General features: G+C 50.8%; 1 protein-coding gene across 6 annotated transcripts in view; it reads left to right on the top strand.

Moving 5' to 3' along the window:
• The window catches only part of MYBL2 (MYB proto-oncogene like 2), a 35988-nt gene extending 11613 nt beyond the window's left edge, over positions 1–24375 (top strand). The window contains exons 6-14 of one of the 6 annotated variants that reach the window (XM_025875463.2): positions 874–1036; positions 5741–6028; positions 8554–8967; positions 11428–11567; positions 18603–18702; positions 20090–20203; positions 21666–21737; positions 23082–23231; positions 23844–24375. In XM_025875463.2, coding sequence (XP_025731248.1) covers positions 874–1036; positions 5741–6028; positions 8554–8967; positions 11428–11567; positions 18603–18702; positions 20090–20203; positions 21666–21737; positions 23082–23231; positions 23844–23972 — 1570 coding nt within the window. In that variant the 3' untranslated portion in view covers positions 23973–24375. Of the gene's footprint in view, positions 1–873; positions 1037–5740; positions 6029–8553; positions 8968–11427; positions 11568–18602; positions 18703–20089; positions 20204–21665; positions 21771–23081; positions 23232–23843 lie in introns of all 6 variants that reach the window. The other 5 variants (XM_025875461.2, XM_025875460.2, XM_073880388.1 and 2 more) reach the window with 5 other exon arrangements.
• Positions 24376–25544: the final 1169 nt, after the last annotated feature.

Raw genomic sequence — 25544 nt, 5'->3', positions numbered from 1 at the left:
GGTGGGCCGCTTACTGCTGTATGCCACTGTTACTTCTAAACTCTTCGGGTGCTTCACTACGCTTTACGTTTCTGCGCTACTGTACCGTGCTGTGTTTCCATACCACTGTACAGTTTTCTCCTGCTCTGCTGGTCTTTCCTTTCCTCTACTTCCCTACACTTCCATATCCTAGGACGCTGTGCTCCTGTACCATTGTGGTGCTCTGTGCTTACACTATGACGTATGTGTGTCCTCAGTTAATCTTCAGTAAGTGGGGGAGCACGAATCGTCTCCCGATTCTCCAGATAAAGTAACTGAGGCTCAGAGTGACCCGTTGCAGACCCTCTGTGCCATCCAGCTCTGCCTCTGGCTCTTTGCCGTCTGAGAAGAGTACCAGGGCTTGCTTTCAAGTCACCCTGAGCCTCAGAATGGAGCTCAGCAGCCAGAGGTTTGCTTCTAGTTTCTACAGATTCAAAGTGAGCGGAAAACGGAGTGCGAGCTTCAAAAACATTTTAGCTGTTTGATTTCAGCATGGGCTGAGTAAAACCTTTGCTTATTTTGCTGAGGTCAGTGGAAATATGTGTAAATTGTTGAGGGCTAGAAACACGTGTGACTTCATCCTAGAGTTAAGGGATTGTAGAGTCAGCGCGCCTCGGTGGCTCAGTCGTCTGAGGGTCTGACTCTTGATCTCAGTTCACGTCTTGATCTTGGAGTTGTGAGTTCAGGCCCCGCATTGGGCTCAATGCTGGGCATGGAACCTACTTTAGACAGAGAGAGTGTAGAGTCATCAGGTTGAACCCTCATTTACAGAAGTGGGAAGTCGGCTCAGGGAGGTTGGTGACATGCCTCGTGGCACCTTGGCTGAGTTGAAAGGCCTCCTCTTGGCCCCCGCAGGACAGACAATGCTGTGAAGAATCACTGGAACTCCACCATCAAAAGGAAGGTGGACACGGGTGGCTTCCTTAGTGAGTCGAAAGACTGCAAGCCCCCTGTGTACTTGCTGCTGGAGCTCGAGGACAAGGCTGCCTGCCAGAGCGCCCGCCCCGTGGAGGAGCAGGTGAGGCGGCTGCCCGAGGCTGCTCGGCCCCCGGGCCTGGCTCTGGGTTTGGTGGGTTGCGTATTCATCCCAGACCATTTCATTTAACACATGTTCTTTCCTTCTCATCTTCGCCACAGCCGTTCATGACTTCCTGCCACAGGGTCTCCTGTGGGCTGCATCCTCCTTACCAGGGCCCTTCCTTGTCCCGTAATTCTGCAGAGACCTGACACTTGTCTGCCCGCAGGTGAAGGACGACAGACCAAGCTGGTGTAGAAAACGGAGGATTGGGTTGAAGAGGTCCTAAGCCTCCTCTGCCTTTAGCAATAGTTTCCTTCCTACCTGTCGCCCTTGCCCGGCTTTTCATACTATAAAAGCATGTTTGCAATTAAAAAAAAAAAAGTCATTTATTTATTTATTGAGGTCTAATTCACTTACAGTAAAATCCATGGCATTTAGTGTATGGTTCTGAGTCATGACAAAAAACATACTGTCCTGTGACCACCAAACCACATCGAGATACAGACATTTCCATCACTCACCACATTCCCTTGTCTTCCTTTTTGTCAGCCCTTTTCCCTGATCCCAGGCACCCCTCATCTGTTTTCTGTCTATAATTTCATACAACTTTCTAGAAAATCATATTACTGAAATTATATGGTATTAACATTTGCAATTGGAAAAATGAAACCAGTGTGCAGGTGTTAACATGTCCCATCCCACACCCCAGAGCAAACTTTTTATTGATTTTTTTTTTTTTAAACTATTTCTCTAATGATTTATTCTTTAAAGATTTGGGGTACCTGGCTGGTTCAGTTGGAAGAGCATGTGACTCTTGATCTCAGGGTTGTGAGTTCAAGCCTCACATTGGGTGTAGGGATTACAAAAATAAAAAAAACCTTAAAAAAAAAAAAAAGATTTGGGTGTGCTTGGGTGGCGCAGTGGGTTAAATGTCTGCCTTCGGCTCAGGTCATGATCCTGGACTCCTGGGATTGAGCCCTGCAACAGGCTCCCTGCTCAGTGCAGAGTGTGCTTCTCCCTCTCCCTCTGCCCCTCCCCCTGTTCATGCTCTCACTTGCTTGCTCTCTCAAAACGAAGACACCAAAAAAAATCTTAAAAAACGATTTGAAGGAAATGTGTTAAAGAATGAAGATTTGACGATGCTGAATCATGGGAGGTAACACACTTCACCTGTGCTTTGGTTTGCTTTTGATTTCCTACCTGTGCTTTGTTCTAGTCTCTTCTGTGATTGTGAACTAGTGAATAATCTTTTTTCACTCCCCCTTCCCTTTTCTTACTGGCTAGGTAGAACCTGTGTGCCGCCCCAGTTCTGAGGGTGCTGTACAGCAGCATTGCATGTTTTTGCTTCTGTTTCTTGATTTTTCTTTTTCTTTTTTTTTTTTAAAGATTTTATTTATTTATTTGTCAGAGAGAGAGGGAGAGAGCACAAGCACGTGGAGCGGCCAACAGAGGGAGAAGCAGACTTCCCGCAGAGCAGGGAGCCCGATGCAGGGCTCCATCCCAGGACCCTGGGATCATGACCTGAGCCAAGGGCAGACACTTAATGACTGAGCCACACAGGCACCCCTCTGTTTCTTGATTTTTCAACTTGTGAGAATCTCTCTTGATTCCCTGAAATGAATGCTCCTGTGGAGTAACAAACAGTAAGGAAATATCTAAAATGAAAAGTAAATTGACTTCTTCCAGTCTGGACTCCCCATACATCCCCTAACCAGAGGAATCTACTTCTCACACTTCGTTGTGTATCTGAGTAACATGTTTTCAAGCCTTTTCCTTCTGGTTGAAGAAGAAGCATACGTTCCACAAAGAGAAACTGTGGACATCAGCAGACACAAAGTCACTTTTTAGGATGGGGGGAAGTGTACAGACCTTCCTCGGTCTCTGAAAATCCTTAGCTGAAAGTCAGTTTTTTGACTTAGCTTTTACCTCTGGCACTTTGCGTCTGGAGCGCTGGCTGTGCTGGGCCAGAATGAGCCCCGGGGGTCAGTTAGCGTGTTGTTTTCAGCCTCATTTCATCTCCAGCAGCATTTTCATGGTTCTGTTTTGCTGTTTGTCTATGTAATTATGGTTATATCTAATTTTTAAAAATAGAAACAAAACTTTAATGACCCTCGTAGCTCAAATCACTGCTCATGTGCTCAGTTATTTCTTTAGAAATTCATGGAGATGGGTTGAGACACATTTCTTGAAAAACTTCTAATACACTTTGCTAGATTGCTGCCAGAAAATTTTGCCTACTAATGTGTATATGGGACCACCTCCTGTTCTCTCCACTCACTGGTCAGTGCTTGCAACTTGTCCCTCTACTTCAAAAGCAATGCATGATCATTGTAAGGAGTTACAAACTTTACAGAGCTGAATATTGTAGAAGGCCGAGCCTGCTAATCTCGACTGCCAGAGAGAACCAATATATTGTTTAATGTGTTTGCCAACATTTCTTACTAAGGGCAATAAGTTTAAAATGAAGATTATGTTATAACTTACTGCCTTACGGTTTCTTAAATCTTTCCATGTCATTTTGCACGTACAGATCTTTATACCATCCTTGGATCTGTCACATCTTGTCGTAACCTGCTGATGAACATCTGTTACCATTTCTGTTAAGATGCTGCAGCAAACATCATCGTTCAAATTTTTTGTGCATGTACTTATTTATGTGGGTTAGTTTTTACAGATGTGGCATGACTGGGTCAAATGGTACCGACGTGTGAAATTTTCACAAGCATCACCAAATTGCCGCTCGAGTGCTAGTACCATTTTGTCCTGTCAGCAACAGATGGCATTGCCCATTGTCCCACACTCTTGTCACCACTGGCTGTGGCCGTATAAAAAATACCTTTGCCGGGGCACCCGGGTGGCTCAGTCGTGAAACTACTGACTCTTGATTTCTTTTTCTTTTTTTTTTTTTAAGATTTTATTTATTTATTTGAGAGAGAGAAATGAGAGACAGAGCACAAGAGGGAAGAGGGTCAGAGGGAGAAGCAGACTCCCCGCTGAGCAGGGAGCCCAATATGGGACTCGATCCCGGGACTCCAGGATCATGACCTGAGCCGAAGGCAGTCACTTAACCAACTGAGCCACCCAGGCGCCCCCGACTCTTGATGTCTGCTTAGGTCATGAGCTCAGAGTCGTGAGATCGAGCCCTGAATTGGTTCTGGGCTCCACAGTGGAGGTGGAGCCTGCTTAGGATTCTCTCTCTCCCTCTCTTAAAAAAAATCTTTGCGAATTTTATGAGCAACAGTGGACTATCATTTGGGTTTGATTTTCTACTGGTGAGGTTGATGGTTTTTCTTTAGTTTATTGATTTGCCTTTGCCCCCCCCCTTTTTTTGTCATTCATAAACTTTATGTGTTAAGGATTTTACCCGTTTATCATATAGTAATTACTTTTTTCCAGCTTGGGAAACTTGGAGCTTCCTCATCCCTTCATTTTATAAAGGTGTAATTTATAGACAGTAAAATTCACCCTTTTAGTAGATAGTTCTGTGCGTTTTGACAAATGTAACCAACACCACAGTAAAGGTGGAGAACATTTCCAACACCCCCTAAAATTCCCAAGCCCCCAGGCCCTAGCAACCGCTTCTCTATTTTCTCTGTTTTCTGTCTCTCCGTAGTTTTATCTTAGTAAGGATGTCATGGAAATGGAATCATACGGTCTGTACTCTTCTGTGACTTTTCTTTTGCTTAGTTATTAATGCATTAAGATTCATCCATGTGATTGCATCTGTCAGTGATTTGTTCTTTTTTCCTGCTGAGTGATAGTCTGTTGTATGGGAGTACCATTCTTTCTTTATCAGCTGAGGGACGTTGATTCCTAGCTATGTTTCCAAATAAAGCTGCTATAAGCATCTGTGTACAGGATTTTGTGTGAACATAAGTTTTCATTTCTCTTGGATAAACATCTAGGTTTAGGATTGTTGGGTCGTATGGTAAGTGTATTCTGAATTCTTTTTTTTTTTTTTTAAGATTTTATTTATTTATTTGAGAGAGAGAATGAGAGATAGAGAGCACGAGAGGGAAGAGGGTCAGAGGGAGAAGCAGACTCCCTGCCGGGCAGGGAGCCTGATGTGGGACTCGATCCCGGGACTCCAGGATCATGACCTGAGCCGAAGGCAGTTGCCTAACCAACTGAGCCACCCGGGCGCCCCTGTATTCTGAATTCTAAATGAAATCACCAAGCCATTTTTCAACGGCTGTTTCCGAAGCGGAATTCCCACATTCGAGCCTTTAAATAGCGTTTATGGCATTCTTCCCCTTTCTGCAATTGCCGTGGTTATAAATTTTCAATCAAATCTGTTCTTTTTATCTCCTTTTCTTCCTTTGCTTGGATCACAAACCATTTCCATCCCGTTCACTTGGCAGCGATAGCAGTTAATAGCCAAGGTGTGAGTTGGGCACCGTTTGCATCCTTGCTGATCTCTGTAGCGCCCCTCCCCGGTGAGCCTTAGGGTCCTCATTTTAAAAGCAAGAGAGCTGACTTACAGGTCACACAGCTTGCTCAAGGCCGGCTAACAAAAATGGCCAAGCTCTGGCTGATTCCAGAGCCCGTGGCTTCTCCCTGACACCATTGTGTCCCCCCCCACCCCATTGACACGGGATCGCACTCTTTGCCCTTGAGAAGGTGCCCCAGGTTGTGCCGTTTTTCACTAGAACACTACACAGGGTACATCTCATAATCAGAACCCTGTGCCCTTGTGTCCTACAGGGTAGTCTCGTCACCAGCTGGCCCCCCACGCTTCCTGCCATGAAGGAAGAGGAAAGCAGTGAGGAGGAGGCCACGGCAGCCACCACCTCTAAGGAGCAGGGAGCTGTCTCTACAGACCTGGATGGAGTTCGAACACCGGAGCCCTTGGAGGACTTCCCGAAGCGTGAAGACCAGGAGGGCTCCTCGCCGGAAACCAGCCTGCCCTACAAGTGGGTGGTGGAGGCTGCAAACCTCCTCATCCCTGCTGTGGGGTCCAGCCTCTCGGAAGCCCTGGACTTGATCGAGTCGGTAATGTTGGTCACAGCTCTTCACAGTGGGCCCAGAGCACCCGCCAACCGGGAATGCTTCTCATGGGCAGGCATCCTTCTGTTCACTCCGTCATCCTGCGACGTCTCCTGAGCTGACGTGGAGTGTCCAGCTGGGAGCCAGGGCCTGGGGACACAGATGGTTGCCATGCAGTCCCTGCCCTCATGTGCTACAGTGCAGTTTGGGTGGGAGGGCTCCCCAGAGGAGATGGCACTGCCCTGAGACCTCAGGGATGACGAGGGGAGGGTGTCTGAGGCCCATAATACTCGTGGCACCGGATGTAGGGCTGGGGCTGGAGTGCCGAGTGGGTTCTGGTAACTCCAGTAACGCTGCCCCTGAGGCCCCCCTGGCTGTGGATTGTACCTCATTGGGGAGAGCTCCTCGCTGGGGGCTGCACCTCCTGATGTGACATCCCAGCTCCTCGCTGTGTCAGCCAGGCCTGCCGTGTAGAGCAGGTTTCAGGAGGTGATGGGGGACAGGGCTGGCGACTAGGGACAGCAGAGTTCACCCCACATTCATCTTCCCACTCGGGCTTCCCTGTTCTTGCTAAGAATAATGATGCTGTTTATTGAACATCTAAATGCCAGGCTCTGGGTTCAGTGTATAATCCACACTATCCTGTGAGGTATGTCCTTTCTCTGTGTTTTGTAGATGAGACTGAGGCTCAGAGGGGTTAAGTAGTGTCCCCACAGTCACACAGTAAGCCTGGTGGTCTTGGCTGTCTTGACCACCCCTTGCCTCCAGAGACTGGGACTGGTCCCAGCTGTAGGGTCTAGCTGTGGTGTCCCCTCCACTCCAGGAAATTTCAGAGTGGCACAAGAAGCAGGTCTGATTGGTTTGCCAACGCGTTCAATAAATAGCTCTGAGGCTGCCAGGGGCAGTCCCTGATTCGGGCCCTATGGGGAGAGTTAGATGAGCGTAGGACGCACTCTGTGCCTGGCACTGTTGGCCTTTCATGGTGTTACCTGCTTTCATCCTCAGACTCTTCTGCCTCTTCTTCCACTTGATAGGCCCAGAGAGTGGGGGGAGGGGAGCCAAGTGTTACTGAGCGTCCACTGTATGCCCGGCTGAATGCTTAATTAGTAACGACAGTAGCTGACGTGTGAGTGCCTGCCATGGGCCAGGCTCCTTACTTGCTATCTAACATACATGCTCTGTTACAGCGTTTGTGGAAACACTGCTGTCTGTGCCTCCAGGCAGTGCTTATAGGATCTGCTTCTGGTCCATTAGACACCATTAGTCTGGGGCCTCCTCGAGGTTGAGGTTTGCTGCTGGGGGCATGGGCCTGAAATTAGTGCTGCCCTGAGCTGGCCTCCACCCTTAGGGATGAACTGCCCACGCTCCTGCGAGTCCCAAGGACCAGCAGTCGTCACGAGGATCTGGTTCTGCTCAGGGCCAGACCTCCAGGTACCAAAGCGGAAGCTTCTGTCTCCAGCAGCCCTGTGGCCGGGTTGTCATTTATTGGGCAAAGGAAGGAAGACCTGGGTATGACTCTTCAGAATTGCTCCCAGAAACTTAAGGGACCTCAGGCAGATTGCACCGTCTCTGGCCTAGAAAGGAGGAAAGTAATGTTTGTCTGGCAGGTTCTTGTGGGACTGGAGACAGTTTAGGTGAAGTGGCCCAGGAGGCATCTGTGACTGACAGGTGCGTGGAGCACAGTGGAGCACATTCTCCAGGAGTGTGGCTGTGCGCATCAGGACACTTAAACCTGGCCACATAGCCTGGGGCCTAAGTCTCTTTTGAGGAGGTCACCAAAAATGCATGAGAAGATTTGTATCTAAGATGTTCATGAAGATGTTATTTTTAATTTTTAAAAACTAGGGGAAAAAATGTCCAACAGAAGAGGGGGATAGTTAAGTACTGATACATTCATATGATCGATTATTTTGCAGTCATAAAACCTGTTATAAAAGTTGAAAATTTTTTCACATAATAACTGATATTTGTTAATAGTAAACATCTAACTCATAGGTAATAGAATTAGGCACTATCATTGTTACTATAATTTTAAGTAGAAGAAAAGGATATAGAAATAATTTTTTTCTAAGGCTAAAAATGCAGAATCCTAGCTACCATTGAGGGATATAAGTGGTAAAATTAAGGGAATGCGTGAAGATGGTAAATACTGAGTTCAGGCAGAGGACATGAACAAGGGAAGGTGGGCCTGGGGCTTCAGTGATTTTTTTTTTTTTTTTATAGGGTTTTATTTCCTAGACTCCTTGATGGGTGTCTGATTTTTCTTTCTTTGTGCTTCCTATCTTACGTATCACTTTTTAAAAATAACAGCAAGCAGCCATATGTGCAGTGTGCCTTCAGGTATGTTTGCAGATAGAGATATACAGATGGTAGAAGAATTCTCAAGCAAACGCAAGAAAACGTTCACGGTGATGACTCCTGGGCTGTGGGTTCCTCCCTGATGCGTGTGTGTTGTCCTTTAATGAATGAGTCTTTGTCGGCTGCAAAAGCAGAGTGATTGCAGTTATTCCTAACCCCCCGTCTCTGGGCAGGACCCTGATGCTTGGTGTGACCTGAGTAAATTTGACTTGCCTGAGGAGCCGTCCGCAGAGGGCAGCATCAGCAACAGCCCGGTGCAGCCATCACCATCACGGCGGCAGCAGGTGCCGCCGCCCCGCCAGCCTGCTGCCCCAGTGCCCAGTGTGACCGAGTACCGCCTGGATGGCCACACTATCTCAGATCTGAGCCGGAGCAGTCGGGGCGAGCTGATCCCCATTTCCCCCAGTACTGAGGTGGGGGGCTTGGGCATCGGCACGCCGCCTTCGGTGCTCAAGAGGCAGAAGAAGAGGCGTGTCGCCCTGTCGCCTGTCACAGAGAACAGTGCCAGCCTGTCCTTCCTGGACTCCTGTAACAGCCTCACCCCCAAGAGCACACCCGTCAAGACCCTACCCTTCTCACCCTCCCAGGTGTGTGGACCCCACCCCGACTGCTCGCTGGGTTCAGTGTACAGACTCCCAGTGCCCGGGACAGGACCTGGCACATGGGCACACGTCATTCAGCAAGGCTTCCCTGAGCCTCTGCTGTTTGAGGCCCTGTGCTAGGTGCTGGGGGCATAGAGGGGAGCAAAACCAGGCCTGGCTCTGCCCTAGGGAAGCTTAAGCTCTGGTGGGAAGACCAGTTAATAGGAAAAGCTGCAAATGAATGTGACACCTGGTATGTGAGGCTTATAGAGCTGTGAGGGCATCTCCTCTGGGGGGGTAGGTGTCATCCTGGAAGGCTTCCACGAGGAGGGAGGGATTCCTTAGCTGGGGAATAGTAGGTGGTAACTGGGCAAAGAAGAGAAGGGACTCAGTATTTGCTAAAAGAGTTTATTGCACACCTGCTCATAGCAGATTTGCCAGCCCTGGGGTGTAATGGTGAAGGTGACATAGCCCTGCCCTTGATGAGGGTAGTGAGTGCTGGGGGCAGGCTTGTAATTACTTGAACAGAATGTGGTGTGGAAAGTGCTGTGGTCGTTGGGAGCTTGTTGTGTCCTGGGTACTGCTCTGTTTGTAATGAAAGTACTAGTAGGGAGAGCTGAGGAGGGACCCTGTCTTCCCTACTTGTCAGGGAGGCATTCAGAGCTTCCGAGAGAGATGTTTGAGCTGGGTTTTGTCAGCTTGAACACAGGCATGGAGATGAGGGGGCAGAGGGCATGGGGTGAAGTCCAGAGCCAGGGTGATGGGGAAGTTGGGGGAAGGGGCAGGGGCTTTGGAGGGCCGTAGGTGTAAACAGGGGGTATGTACTGCCCTGGGGGCTGAGGGGGTGGTGGGGCTATGGGAGGATGGACTGGAAGGGCGGGCAAGAGGCAGACCCTGGAGTTCCCATGGTCCCAGACCAGAAGAGAGTGGATGGAGGCTTTGGGTCTCACTATGTCTACCCCCTTCCCTGTGGATGTGGGAGAGAGTGAGGCCCAGAGGAGGCACGTTTTAGGAGGCTACTTCCATCATCTGTCCAAGGATCGAGGCCAGGTCCATGTCAGGGGTGATTAGTGGTATTTTTCTGCGAGAGATCTTGTGTTAGTTGCTACAGGTGCCAAAACAAAGTACCACAGACCAGGGGGCTTAAACTTCAGAAATTAATCTCATAGTTCTGGAGGCTGAGATTAAGTTTGGGCAGGTTCAGTTTTTTTGGAGCCTCTCCTGGTTGTAGATGGCTGGCTGTCTCCTCTGTGTATCTTCACATGGTCTCCTTTTGTGTGTGTGTCTGTGTCCTAATCTTTCTCTTATAATCTCTTAACCTGCTCCTTGTAGAATCTTCCTTTTTTTTTTTTTTTTTAGATTTATTTGAGAGAGAGAGAATGAGAGAGAGCACATGAGAGGGGGGAGGGTCAGGGGGAGAAGCAGACTCCCTGCCGAGCAGGGAGCCCAATGCGGGACTCGATCCAGGGACTCCAGGATCATGACCTGAGCCGAAGGCAGTTCCTTAACCAACTGAGCCACCCAGGCGCCCTCTTGTAGAATCTTCTAAGGACACAAGCCATGTTGGATGATGGCCCATCCTTATGACCTCATTTTACCTTTAATCATCTCTTTGAAGGCTCTCTCTCTAAATATATTCACGTTTTGAGGGCCTGTGGGTCAGGGCTTCAACATGGGAATTTGGGAGGACACTGCACAGTTCAGCCCATAGCAGGCCCCAAGTAAGGGCAGCTGACAAGAGAAGGACAGCAAGTCCTGAGCTGCCCAACAAACAGCCTAGCGTGATGGGGACCCTGCTCAGGGCTGTGGACCCAAGGGCTGCTTGTGGCCCTGGGCTACCAGGGCACCTTCAGGGCAGAGAGGGGGAGGGTAGTGCCACAGACTTGGCTCAGATCTGGATTTGCGTCCTGTCTCTAGCACTCAGCGCAAGAACCTTTACCTCTTTAGCCTCAGCTTTCTTATCTGTAAAATGGGGTGTCGTGATGGCACCTACGTCACAGATCTGTGAAAACTACATGGAATTCTTGGTGTGAATGCTTAGTCGTGGTGTGTGGGGGTGCTCTACCTGTTCACATCACTAGCACCATTGTCACTGTCCCCTGTCCACAGGTCCGGTGAGAGCTAGTCTTCTGAAAAGGAGCTGCTTTCAAGACTGCCAGCTTTCTGTGCCCTGACCGCACAGTCGGCAGTGCTGTGAGCGTGGGCATGGGGGATGGCCCTCCCCGGCCTCACAAAAGCCAGGGCTGGGGGCAGTGACAATCCCAGGGGTCTACGTGAACCTAGATGGTGGGTCCTGTCGATCTCCCCTGGTCTTCATTTTCTGGTGCCTGGTAGGGGAGTTCTCCCAGGTCAGGAGGGAGACCTCTGTCAGAGAACAGCCGTGTTGGGGGGGGGGGGGCCATCCAGGGTCTCACCCCCACCCCTGCAGGTTGTCACTTTGTCTTGTTTCCATCCTCTTCCTTGCAGTTTCTGAACTTCTGGAACAAACAGGACACACTGGAGCTGGAGAGCCCCTCACTGACGTCCACCCCGGTGTGCAGCCAGAAGGTGGTGGTCACCACACCCCTGCACCGGGATAAGACGCCCCTGCACCAGAAACACGCGGCGTGAGTGCTGTGCCCACCCATTCCTGCTGGCCCAGGAGCTTGGGCCTCGCCCTCTCCCCAAGCCAGGACCGGGATCCCCTTTAGAAAAACACCTGAGACTGTTTCAAGAAGGCAGCCTCCTTCTGGCCACCACACCTCTTTGTTTTTGTCAGGATTGTCTGGTGCTTCATCTTTGTTATTCCTCATTTTCAGTTTTTAATTTGATGGTTTTCCAATCTCAGGACTAGAGTCCAAATAGCCATGAAAAAAATCTCCCCATCTTGTGTAAGTTTCACGTGCAAATCCACTGTGTTTGAGCAACCTTAACATGAAGGACAGAAGTGCCCTGGTTCTCCTTGTCTCTTTGTGGTGCTCAGTCAGGAGGAGCTCAGGCTGTGAGCTTACAAAGCTCCATGTCTCACCTGTACAGGTCCCTTACTGTGTGCTTTTATGGAAGTGCTTTCACAGAAGTGCACTTCCTGCATCATCCTGACTCTAGATTCCAGGTAGAGACAGTGGCTTAACTGTGCTTCTGCTTGTTACCTTTGCTGCAGGAGAGCATTACCTTGTTATTTCCTGATAATCTGTGTAATTCGGGAATCAGCTTAGTAATGTTAGTCCTTGTAATGATACATAATTTCAGGAAAGCTTTATGAATCCCCTGGTCAGAAATCAGTCTCTCAACAGTTGACCTAGAGTTTAACAGATACGTTGCATGAGGAATGATTCTCTGTTCAAGCCAGAATTTTTGAAATCTAAGCCTTTAAGTAGGTACGCTGTTGCCACAAAAGGCATTGATGCTTCTTTCTCTTTTCCTTCTCATCCCTGTTCCTAATCTGCTGCGGCTGCTCCAGCCTTTCTGGTTTTTTTTTTTTTTTTCACATGAAGAAGCATTTCCACTGCTCCTCATTCCTCTGTGGATCTGCATTTCCACCTGGTAATATGTTCCTTCTCTCTGAAGGTCATCCTTTAACATTGTAGCTTGGACCTGCTGGTGAATCTGGAAAGTTTGTATCTGAAAAGTTGCCTTAGTGTTTGAAAGGTAGTTTTGCTGGGTATAGAACTCAGGGTTGACAGGTTTTTCCTTGGAGCTTTAAGGATGTTGCTGTCCTGTCATCTGGCCTGTACTGTTTTTTTTTTTTATTTTTTTATTATTATGTTAATCACCATACATTACATTATTAGTTTTTGATGTAGTGTTCCATGATTCATTGTTTGTGCATAAGACCCAGTGCTCCACGCAGAACGTGCCCTCTTTAATACCCATCACCAGGCTAACCCGTCCCCCCCCCCCTCCAGAACCCTCAGTTTGTTTTTCAGAGTCCATCGTCTCTCATGGTTCGTCTCCCCTGCCGATTTACTCCCCTTCATTCTTCCCCTCCTGCTATCTTCTTCTTTTTTTCTTTCTTAACGTATATTGCATTATTTGTTTCAGAGGTACAGATCTGTGATTCAACAGTCTTGCACAATTCACAGAGCTCACCATAGCACATACCCTCCCCAATGTCTATCACCCAGCCACCCCCTCCCTCCCACCCCCCACCACTCTAGCAACCCTCAGTTTGTTTGCTGAGATTAAGAATTCCTCATATCACTGAGGTCATATGATATATGTCTTTCTCTGATGGACTTATTTCACTCAGCATAACACCCTCCAGTTCCATCCATGTCGTTGTAAATGGCAAGACCCCCTTTTGATGGCTGCATAATATTCCATTGTGTATATATACCACATCTTATTTATCCATTCATCGGTCAGTGGCCATCTTGGCTCTTTCCACAGTTTGGCTATTGTGGGCATTGCTGCTATACACATTGGGGTGCACGTACCCCTTCGGGTCCCTACATTTGTCTCTTTGGGGTAAATACCCAGTAGTGCAATTGCTGGATCGTGTATGGTAGCTCTATTTTCAACTTTTTGAGGAACCTCCATACTGTTTTCCAGAGTGGTTGCACCAGCTTGCATTCCCACTAACAGTATAGGGGGGTTCCCCTTTCTCCACATCCCTGCCAACATCTGTCGTTTCCTGACTTGTTAATTTTAGCCATTCTGATTGGTGTGAGGTGGTATCTCATGGAGGTTTTGATTTGGATTTCCCTGATGCTGAGCGATGTTGAGCACTTTTTCATGTGTCTGTTGGCCATTTGGATGTTTTCTTTGGAAAAATGTCTGTTCATGTCTTTTGCCCATTTCTTGATTGGATTATTTGTTCTTTGGGTGTTGAGTTTATCAAAGATTTTATTTATTTATTTGAGAGAGAGAGAATGATAGAGAGCACGAGAGGGAGGAGGGTCAGAGGGAGAAGCAGACTCCCTGCTGAGCAGGGAGCCTGATGCGGGACTCGATCCTGGGACTCCAGGATCATGACCTGAGCTGAAGGCAGTCGCTTAACCAACTGAGCCACCCAGGCGCCCCGAGTTTGATAATTCTTTATAGATTTTGGATACTAGCCCTTTATCTGATATATCATTTGCAAATATCTTCTCCCATTCTGTCGGTTGTCTTTTGGTTTTGTGGACTGTTTCTTTTGCTATGCAAAAGCTTTTTATCGTGATGAAATCCCAATAGTTCATTTTTGCCCTTGCTTCCCTTGCCTTTGGCGATGTTTCTAGGAAGAAGTTGCTGCGGCTGAGGTCGAAGAGGTTGCTGCCTGTGTTCTCCTTTAGGATTTTGATGGACTCCTGTCTCACGTTTAGGTCTTTCAACCATTTTGGCCTGTACTGTTTTATTACTGGTTTTGAACAAGCTGATTATGATGTGCCATAATGGATTGTTCTTTGTTTCTTATGCTTGGCATTCGCTTGACATTCGGCTTCTTGGATCTTTGGGTTTTCATTATATCTGGAAACACTTCATCCCTTATGTCTTCAAATATTCTTTCTGGGCCTTCCACCCAGCCCTCTTTAGGGACTCCACAATTATACACATATTAGGCCACGTGGAGCTGTCCCACAGCTTCCTGATGATATTACCATTGTTTTCACTCTTTCTCTCTGTTTTGGATGGTTTGTTGTTTTATTTTCAAGTGACTAATCTTTTCTCTGCGGTATCTGGTCCCTGGTAATCCCGTCCAGTGTGTGTTTCATCTTAGGCATTGTGGTTTCTGTCTCCAGATGTTCAACTGGATCTTCTAAAATATCCTCCATCTTGGCTTTGCTGTGGAACATATGAAGTACAATTATAACAACTGTCTTAATGTCCTTGGCCTGCTGATTTTAGCTGTGTATCAGTTCCGGGTCAGTTTCGGTAGATGGGCTTTTCTTCTCCTTGTGGGTTTTGCTTGGGTTGTAAGCACCTGCTTAGCTTCTCCGTGTGTGCCTGGTGACATCTAATTGGGTGCCAGACGTTGTGAATTCCACCTTGCTGAGTGCTGTATACTTTTGTATTCTTGGACTTTTTTTAGAGCCTTGTTCTGGGATACAGTTGAGTTATTTAGAAATAATTTGATCCTTTGGGTCGGTCTTGTTTTTAAGATTTATCAGGTGGGACCAGAGCAGCAGTTAGTTCAGGACCCTCCAGTGCTCTACCCTCTATCTTGTGAGTGATGAGGATTTCCAGTCTGGCTGGTGGGATTGAGCGCTGTTTCCAGCCCTGCGTGAGCATCAAGTACTGTTCCCTCTGCTCTTTTTGCATCATTCTTCCTTGATCTGAGGTGGCCTCCTCAAGTGTGTGCACCAGTTAGTGCCCTGTGGGATGCTCCGGCCCATCTGCAGATGTCTGAGTTTTCCTCCTATGCAACTCTCTCCTCTGGTGATGCTGTGCCATGGTCTCCTCGAACACTTGCCCTTGTCCCTTTGACTCTGGGTCGTGCCAGGTTCCTCCTCTGCTTTCGTCCCTACGCTGTACCTGGGAGCCATCCTCTTCTGTCTCCCATCTCTTGGGTCCCTGTCCTCTGCCTTCTGGTGCCCAGGGTCTTAAAGCCCATTGTGTCATCCATGGTGTACTGTTGCTTCGTTGTTTCAGGCAGGAGAGGAAGTCTGGCCCTGATGTCCCACTTGGGCCTGGAGTGGAGATCTGCTGCTTCATCTTTAAATCCAGATTCTTGTCACAAAAGACTGTTTTGGTTTTCCTCTTTTCTCTTTCAGAAATTCTTTTTGACCTATGCAAGACTTAATAGGCAACAGTTATTTGGACTTCATTCCAAATTTGACTGGTTTCCGTGCCCACTGGTTTTATATCCCACCTTTCCCATTTTTTTCCCCCATAGAAGTTATGGTTTACTGGAAGGGACAGCTCATTAACAAAGAAACAAAACACACTGAGTGTATGATGTTTCTGATGGTGTTAGAAACTGTGAGGGGAATTATATAGGCCTGCGGGGGGAGCACAAGTAACAGCGAGGAGTTCTAACTTAGGAGGATGTCAGGGATGGCGCTTAAGGGAGGGAGACCCATGCAGAATTCTGAGAAAAAGGAATTCCAGGCAGGTCAAACTGTAAACACAAAGGACAGAAAGATGCTTTTTTGTGTTGTAAAGAACAAAAAGAAGGCCCCAAGTTTGGAGCGAATCGGGTGTAGAGCATGGGAGGCAAGAAGTCAGGGGTCACCAGGGCTATGTGTCAATGGGGATGGGCCACATGGAGCTGATAACACCCCTAAGATTTTACTGGTTCATAAATCACAGACCTTTCCTGGTTTTAAATTTGGTTTTTTTCTGGGTTAGATGGAGTTCTTCCCAGACAGGAGGCTGTGAGTGAGGAGGATGTGGGACCTGTGCCACCATGTCTGGGCTGTCTGTCTACTGTATTTCAACAACAGGAGGTGGATCTAGAAGTCTTGAGGAAGAATAGCTGTGACCCACGGGGGCTCTGCTTTGTTTTTTTTTTTTTTAAAGATTTTATTTATTTATTTGAGAGAGAGAATGAGATAGAGAGAGGATGAGAGGGGGGAGGGTCCAAGGGAGAAGCAGACTCCCTGCTGAGCAGGAAGCCCGATGCGGGACTCGATCCTGGGACTCCAGGATCATGACCTGAGCCGAAGGCAGTCGCTTAACCAACTGAGCCACCCAGGCGCCCTCTGCTTTGTTTTTTTAGGCATTCATGTTGAAGAGAAATCTGATACCTAACCCGCTGTTACTTCTTTGTAGCAAATCTTTTCTTTCTCTCTGGATCCTTGTAAGGCTTTGGTTTGGTTTTGGTTTTGGTTTTTGTGGTTTTTGTTTTTTTGTTTTTATTTGGTGGGTTTTTGTTTGTTTGTTTTAGTTAATTTCTGAAATTTGCCAAGCTAGATGTAGGTGTGCTGTCTCTTAATTAACTCCCACCACCATGATTGTCAAACTCAAGGCTCAGACTTAGAGCTAAGAACATGCACTTTTTTTTAATTGTTCCTCTGGCAGTCCGCCCCTTTACCTTCTACCTTTAGGTCCTCCCTACACAGTCTCATCAGTTGCTGTGTCTCTGTCCATCTTCATCTTCCTGTTCATTGTCCTAATAAGCCACTCGAACTCTGTGAGAACACTGTGGGACTGTCTTCTGATTCTCCAGTTTGCTCCTGCACTTTTCCGCCTGAGGCCTCCAGCTTACAGAGTTGCAGTTTTTTTCATCTCAAGCAATCTTTTGTCTTTCCTTTTCAAGTTGGCCTCCCTTGGTGTTCTTTTTTTTTTTTACTCTTTTCTGCCTTGGTTTTCTAACACACATGTATTCTCAGTTCTTGCAGATACTGTGAAGTAGGGAGGTTCTAGGGTTTTCTCATGTTTGTTGCAAAAGCTCCAAGTCCCACAGAGATGTTTGATCCTGAGACTCTGATTCATCCGTTTGAGCTACAGTTTGAACTGTGAGATGTTTACATTTGACCAGTACTTATATGTCATTCTTCATCTTTACCAGATGGGGGGGCCTCTGTGTGTCCTGTGTGGGAGATAACAAGAATTTGGGAAGAGATTGAGTGGACCCCTGTCTAGTCTCAATCCTGAGGAAGGAAATAAAGAATAATTTGCCCTTGTTCCAGCCTTTTATCTCCCTATGGAATGGCTGGCAGGCTGGAGGGGGTGCCCAGCAACTGTGTCCACCTTGGCCTCTGCTCCCGAGTTCCTGACTACCTGGGTGTGTCTCACATCCTCTGACAGTCTCAGGAAGGCCTGGGAGTGAGCTGTGGTGGTACCTCTAGCTGACGGAGGTCATGCGGGCCTCATGCAGGTGGAGAGCTGGTTTGCCCATACCCAGCTTGTGGTGTGTGTATGTGTGAGGGGTCTCTTCTGGGCCTTGTATGTGTGTGTGAGGGGCCTCTTCTGGGCCTGGTGTGTGTGTGTGTGTGTGTGTGTGTGTGTGTGTGTGTGTGTGTGTGGTCTCTTCTGGGCCTGGTGTGTGTGTGTGTGTGTGTGTGTGTGGGGGTGGTGGTGGGCTGTGTGTGTGTGTGGGGGGGGGTTCTCTTCTGGGAGGCTTCTCCATCACAGGCAGAAATCGCTCGCTGCTGGGGCCAGGACTGATAGAGAAGCTTTTTAGTATCTCTGCTTGTGGACCAGACCCTTCCCATGTTTCTTTTTTTTTTTTTTCCCCCTTCCCACATTTCTGTCTGCTAAAGCTCTCCCTCCCCATTTGTGTCCCCACTGTGATCATTTTGAGGGGACTTGGGAAGAGGGTATGCTGAGCACGTGTGTTGGCCTCACCGTCTTGTATCATGTGTCTTCCCTTAATAATGCTACTGCCACATGTGCTCTGGAAGAGCTTGGGGAAGGACTTGGTCTTCCTGGATTCTCGCCTTGCTCCCCTGCCCTTCTCTTGCGGGCCTGCAGTGTGGCCTCCCTTGTTTATGAAAAAGTCATCATTGATCAGCGAATGACTGAGCAACATTCTGAAACGTTCTACCTGGCTGGAAGGACTATGTCCTATTCTTTCCTGGTTCTGAGGCTGACCCTTCCTCTAAGCCTCTAATGAAGATCCTCGGGTATGAAGGTGGGAAGGGAAGTGCCATGGGAAGAGACCATATGCCTGGGGCTTCCTCCTTGCTGCCGAGGCCAAAGGTCAGGTGGAGGGACTGTGGGAGTCATGGGCAGCCTGTGGCAGAGTGGCTGGTGTCTTTCCCCTACCCCATTGCTCAGCCTCCTTCTCTCCCTGCCAGGTTTGTAACCCCAGATCAGAAGTACTCCATGGACAACACTCCCCACACACCAACCCCGTTCAAGAATGCCCTGGAGAAGTACGGACCACTAAAGCCCCTGGTATGTGGTGTAGCCAGGCGGGTGTGCATGGTGGGATCTCTCGGGTCCACATAGCGGTGTACGGCTCACAGAGCCCTTTCCCTCTGAGACCTCACGCAGCCCTGAGAAGTTGCAAATATCCTGATTTTACAAATGGGGGATCAGAGGCTGAGTTAAAATTCCTCAGACATCTCCTGAGCATCTGCAACGTGCTGGGTGGGCACTGGGTGGTGCTGGAGGCGCAGTGGCATCCTGGTGAAGCTCAGTGTGGAGGGGTGGGAGTGGCCTGAAGCACTGGCACCTGGAGAACTCAGCACTCCACAGTGTGCTTCCTGCGCCTGGGAGGAGGTGGGCCTGAGCCGCGATGGCTCATGGCTCGGGTGCTGTGGCCAGGGGCTCCTCCTACTGAAGCCTTTGACCAACTGCCACTGCTTTCTAACACTTGGGGAAGCCAACTTGTGCATGGGCCTGAGGGGCTGGTGAGGAGGCACCTTCCTGGCAGTGGGCAGACCTCCCTTCTCCCCACTCCTCCCAGAGGGCAGTCATGCTCTCCCTGGTGAAAACAGAAAGCTGGCGCAGTGGGCTCTCTGAAACGGGCAGGTGTTCTAGAAATGACTTGAAGGTGAGAGAGAGGTCGTCAAGAAGCATTTGGCCTGTAAACAGGGTCTGTGGTGTGCCTGCCCTGCCCCCAGCATTGCCACCACGGTGTGGGGTTCTCTTGTTGTGGTCTCCCCGGCCCTGGGATGGAGCTGATGAGCGGATGGAGTTAATGAGCCCAGTGAAGCACGGGGCTGTGGTTCCCAGACACTGAGATGGTGGCATGCTTTCCAGACCGGTTTGAGGGGGCACATCTGACCTTGGCAACTAGAATTAAAGATGTAGGGACTTGTAGAGTGACTTCACAGGGTAGCCGTCCGCTACACCTGCTGCTCTCTCCCTTCCCTGGTCACTGCCGCCCGAGACCAGAGAGGTCGCCTGGAACCCCACAGGCCCAAGAACAGGAAATGGAACCAAGAGTCCCCATTAGTGTGAAACAAAGGGGGTGAGGACTTAGGGCTGGATCGTGTCCAGGTTCTAACTCCACAGCTCTGTGACCTTGGGCCAGGTGCCTACTCTCTCTGAGCCTCCCATTTCTACCCTGTAGATGATGATAGATGTTGCATGGGGCTGTGTGAGGGTGGCGGGGATGATCTGGGAGTACTCCTGGCTCACGACGGCCCTCAGTGAATTGAGGTCAGTGTCTGCTTGTCTGTCCTGCAAGGCAAGGTAGTTAATGGTCACGACTGAGTGTGAGGTCAGCGTCCTGGCCCCAGGCCTCCTTCCTGCCTTGCCTAGAGCAGCTGGGCTATGGCTGGGTCCTAGAGCCTGGCTGTGCAGCCTCACATGGGCTGCCCCACCCCACCCCCAGCCCCAGACCCCACACCTGGAGGAGGACTTGAAAGAGGTGCTGCGCTCGGAGGCCGGCATCGAGCTCATCATTGAGGACGAGGCGAGGCCCGAGAAGCAGAAGAGGAAGGCTGGGGTGAGTGGGTGGGGTGGGGCTGGAGAGCCCCTTCCTGCCAGCCTGGGCAGTTTGGACCAAGGGAGGTAGAGCCATGGGGAGGTGGGGAGAGAGTGGGGAGGGGGTGAGTCTGGGAATAGCTGGTAAAAGTTGGTCACTGGGGAAGGTGGAGCTGCAGCCCCTGCCCTTTGTTGCCCAGAGTGGTTATCAGCAAAACCCACCAAAGTGAGGCCCTGGTGCTCGGGAACCTTCCCCTTACCTCCTCTGAGCTAGGCCCTTCCTTAAGCAGCACTCACTGTGTTTGGACCCTTCTAAAGTAGGCCCTGGGCTGGGTGCAGTGGAGAGGATGGTGACACAGACCCAGGTCACTCCCTCCTGGAGATGAGGGGGCGGAGGCAGATACTAGACAAACACACCAGTGACCCTCTCGATGCACACAGCAGTAAGGGAGTAAATAGAAGGGGACACAAAGGATTTAAAGGGAAGTCCTCAGATGAAGTCAGCCACGCATCTGGGCCGTGTGAGCCAGGTGGGGGACAGTTGGTTCAGGTGAGGTGGAGAGCTGGTGGGGACACTGGTCAGGGACACCTGGGTGCAGCGTGCAGGGCAGGGGTTGTCTCAAGCCAACCCAGAAGCCACACCTCTGCTGCACCATGTGTGTGGTTTCCTGAAAGCAGATGGATTCCATGTCCCCCTTTTTTCAGAAGCTTTGTTCTGGGGAGAGGTGGGAAGGTGGGAATGCGCCAGACAGGTGTGTGGGGAAGGTGGGCAGTTGGTGTGGATGGGGCCCATGGGGCAGGGTCCCCTGGGTGTGTAGGTTCAGAGAACTTGACCCAGGGCCCTTCCTGGCCTCTCTGTGTCAGGTGGTGGTTCTGAGCCATGGCAGCACTTGTTTAGGGCATACTGCTAGGTTGGGGGGTGAGTTAGTCCCAGAGCTCCTCCCTGGTATTGGAGCTGACCCCTGACCTGCTGATTGGAGGCACAGGTGTGGGGCTGGGTATTCCTGTAGCAGGCCTGCGTCCCTGTTTTACATGTCTGTGTTCCTCGTCTGCAGGTGGATATTTGAAGTGTAACTTGGATGATTCTCTCCCGGGCCTGTTTAGGGGTGTGTTTAGCATGTTAGAGGCCTGGGGGCTGTGCATGGTCCATTTGGGGATGAGGAGTGGGTCTCTGGGTGGAGGTGTTTGTGTCTTGGCTCCCTGTGGTTGCATCTGGCAGGACAGTCTGCCCTGGGTGCTAAATCTGTAATGGGGCCAGGTTCTCCTGGTCTACCTGCACACCCCCCCAACCCCCCTAATCCTTGCCAGCCGGGGACTGGTTCGAAGGTTCCACTGCATCAGGGCCGGGGACCTGACTCGAAGGCTCCACTGCATCAGGGTGTGGCTCTGTGACCAGGGTGGTTGGGGGAGGCGTCCACAAAGTGCTGGTGGTGACTCGGGGGAATCCCAAACATCTGCTCTGTCTCCCTCCTCCCCACCCCTAGCTACGGCGGAGCCCCATCAAGAAGGTCCGCAAGTCCCTGGCTCTTGACATCGTGGATGAAGATGTGAAGCTGGTAATGTCCACGCTGCCCAAGGTGCTGTCCTTGGTAAGGGGTCTGAGAGAGAAGCTGCCCCGTCTCCTGCTCCCCCTGCCCAGAACTGCAGAAGACTCCTCTGCCCCAGGGAGGATGGAGTCTCCTTGGAGGCCCTCTGCCTTTAGAACCCTTTAGCTGTGAGGGGACCCTGGCAGTGGAGTGGTCTGGTGGTTCTCGGACTGGGCTCTGGGTGTCAGGCTCAGCTGTAAGGGGCTGATGGACAAAGTGGAGCTGGGCACCCACCCCCGATTTCAGTCAAGGCAGCTCTGCATATGTCTTTCACAGAAGGGTTTATAGCATTGCTAGAGTTGTATTTCTAGAACATGTTTGAAAACCATGGATCTGGGTCCCCAGCACCTTCTCATGGGGGTGACATGGAGAGAGTTGGTGATGTGGAGAGGGTCAGTGATGTACCTCAAGGCACAGCCAGGTGGTTGGGGCACATCAGCCCTGGGAAGGGTGCTGTCCAGTTCCAGGCTGAGCTCAGGAAGGTGGCTATTGTCGACACAGAGCCAGCCCTCAGAAAGTACGCCACACTGTTGCAGTTGACAGTGGGGTGTATCGCCCAGTGGGAGGCAGTCAGAGGCTTGGGGGGACGCAGGGGGCATGAGACAAAGGATTGCCTGATCAGATCCTGCAGATCTGGGGAGTTAGGACTGCTGCAGCCATAGCCCTTGCAGATTGCAGAGAAGCATCACTGGGCAGGGAGCCCCACCAGGCTGGGGATTTAGTACCGTGCAGCCAGACCTGCAACAGGCATCGCCTTGGGCACATAAAATACTTGCCAAACAGTAAAGCTGTGTGGTTAAGTAGTTTAGAACATGGGATTTGAGGTGGGGTGGGCCTGGCAGAGTCCCAGCACTGGCTCTTGCTCTCTGGGATCTCTTAGTTTTCTCAAGCCTTAGGTTCTTGTTTATCAGAGCACTAAGCCCAGCAGAATATTAGGAGGGTAAAGGTGAAGCAGAGCCAGGCTGGCTCTGGGCCAGGCTGGGGGTACTTTGTACAGCTCTGTGTGTGCCAGCTGATGGCAGCATCTGTGACTGCTCGTGGAGAATTCTGGTCCCAGGAGAAACTAGGCCTGTTGGGGAGGAGGCAGCTCTATGGAAAAGGGATTGGCATTATTGGGCATCTATTAGGTGCCAGGCTCTGAAACAGGCATTTGACAGAGAAGTCCCCATCTGAAAGAGGACCTGAGGCTTAGAGAAGTTACTGTCCTGCCTGAGATCCAATAGCCCGGGGGTGGAGCTGCTGGGCTGTGACTGGTTTCCTTCCTTCCCACCACGCTTGTGGCAGAGGGTGAGTCTGGCTCGGTTTTCATTGCAGCCGACAAATGTCCTGTCAAGCTCCTCCAGCCTCACAGTGCCAGGCATCAAAGAGGACACCAGCCTCCTCAATGAGGGCTTCCTGCAGGCCAAGCCCGAGAAGCCGGTGGCAGCCCCGAAGCCCCGAAGCCACTTTCCAGCACCTGCCCCTGTGAGTGCCGGCCACCAATGTGGTGTTATCCGTGGGGACGTTGCCTGGGCTGTTGCCTCTGCCTGAATGCCCTTCTTGGCTCTGTTTGCTTGATTAGTTGATGCTTCAGATCTCAGTGTGGACGCCGCTCCCTCAGGGAGGGAGCCTGTGTGCTGGAGAGCCCCCTCCACCCCCAATATGAGCCCCTTTATTATGGCGTGGTCTCACTTGTAATTAATCATTGTGTCTGTATTTAGTTGCTTAGCACACGTCTGTGCTCAGGGGCAGGGGCTGCCCTGGCTGCTTGCACCTCACTGTCTGTTGGAACTTCTCGCTGCTCCTTCCCACCGGCCTGCTTGGCTGTCGCTTTTCCTCATGAGGAGGCTCATGCCACGTGGGCAGGGGCACGGCCGTGTTGCCTGGTCCAACCTCCTTGCTTTACATCTGAGGAAGCCCAGAAATGGGAGGAACTTCCCCAGGGCCACCGGGAAGGTGGAGGGAGCACAAGAAGACTTGTGGCGGTAGAAAGGAGGAAGGGCATGGAAACGTCCCCACTCCTCCTGGCTGTGCTCCCCACGTTCGCTGGGAGCGTGCTGCCTCTGCCTGGATGGTAACTCTCTTGCTTCCTCGCAGATGACCAGCGCCTGGAAAACGGTGGCCTGCGGGGGGACCAGGGACCAGCTCTTCATGCAAGAGAAAGCCCGGCAGCTCCTGGGCCGCTTGAAGCCCAGCCACACGTCTCGGACCCTCATCTTGTCCTGAGGGGCTTGGTGGTCACGAGCTCATTCTTGTGTTTACAGGGGGCTGGGGGGACCGAGGTTGGTCTGTGAATCTGAGAATCACACTCAGATGACCACCTGCAGGGAGCCTTCTGCCACCAGCCCCTCCCCAGACTGCTCAGGTGGAGGCAGAGCAGGGCCATCCCCTGTCCTGTCTCCGAGTCCAGCGGTGGCTGTGGACGGTTCCTGGTGCTAACAGAACAAAGTCCCATCCCTGGGCCTGCCTGGTCCTCTTCCCAGTGCCACAGGGAGTCCCATTAGCTCCTCCCAAGCCCTGGTCAGGTCTGGCCTCATCTCAGACCCCTGCTTAGAACAGGGGATGTGGCCAACGTGCTCCTTCCCTCAACCTGTTAGTACATTTTCTTGAAAAATAAAATTCCCTTTTTCCTTAAGCTGTCGTAGGCTCCATCTTTCTCCTGTCCCCTGCTTGTGGTTTCTTGGTCACTGGGTTGGTTTCCTGGTGACTGTCTTTGGGGCCTTGAGGGATATGGAGACCTGGGCCCACCTCAGAGCACAGCCTTGTCTGCACAGCCCAGGTCTGGGGCTCTGGATGCCTTCCCCACAAGGGGCCCAGTGTGCTGGGGGCAGTTTCATCTGCACCCAGTGGCCGTCTCAAAGCTCTGAGGATTCTTGGCTGTTAGCAGGGAGGGGGAGGTGCATCAGGACCCTGCTTGGCCTTGCCATGGATGGCTGACCTGGCCTGCCATGAGCCTAGCCCCCAGGTGAGACTGGTAAACAGGGAGTGGTCAGCAGCTGGGCAGAACTTCCTGGCCATAGTGGCCTCAACTTGCCAAGGCCATGGCAGCAGTCGGGGCCTGCGCTGTGGTCCGCCCTGATCATGGTGCAGTGGGCCGACCGGCACTTGGCTGGAAGCTGGGGATTGAAGAAGGGTGGGTGCCAGGTTTGAGAAGATCTGGACTAGGGAGTGAGGTGTTAAGCAGTGGGGTTCATGGGATTTGGCGTGTGGCCATGCCTGGGGGCTGAGGTCTCAGTTCCCCACAGGATGGGTACCTGCTTGGGACCCATCTCTAGACTTGCTTCAGTGCCTCTGGTTCCCAAGGGAGGCCTGGGGACAGATCCTCTTGCCGGGGGCCCCTCTAAAGAGGACTGGGAAGTAGGGCACCAGGGTTCAAGTCTGACTGACACACCCCTGCCCTGCTGAAGTTGCACATGGGGTCCTGTCAGCATGGCAGAGCCCCCCCAGGTGGCCCTCAACCCAGTCACACACAGTTGTGCCCGGTGTGAGCCTGGTTGAGTCCTGGTTCCTGCTTCAGAGCCAAGGCCTGGGAATGAGACTAGGGGTCCACTCTGCTTCCTGCAGCTCTTGCAGCTGAGCTGGATACTCCAGGCAGTTCCACGGCTGGGCCACACCTGCCACGTGGCCTTGTGCCTTTGCTGATTTCCTGGCCTGGACTGCTGTCCTCCGTCCCCCAGCCCCAGCTCTCCCTTGATGACCTGCAGGGCCCAGGCTCCATCACTGACTTCCTGCAGGGCTGTCAGCATTGATGGGTGACTCCAGTGAGGGTGGGGACCAGGGGATTTTCATCTCCAGGGT

The sequence above is a fragment of the Callorhinus ursinus genome, unplaced genomic scaffold (genome assembly GCF_003265705.2).
Source record: "Callorhinus ursinus isolate GAN/ISIS: 27379988/994484 unplaced genomic scaffold, GSC_fseal_2.0 scaffold38, whole genome shotgun sequence".
NCBI lineage: Eukaryota > Metazoa > Chordata > Mammalia > Carnivora > Otariidae > Callorhinus > Callorhinus ursinus.
This window is presented reverse-complemented; position numbering and strand designations above follow the sequence as displayed.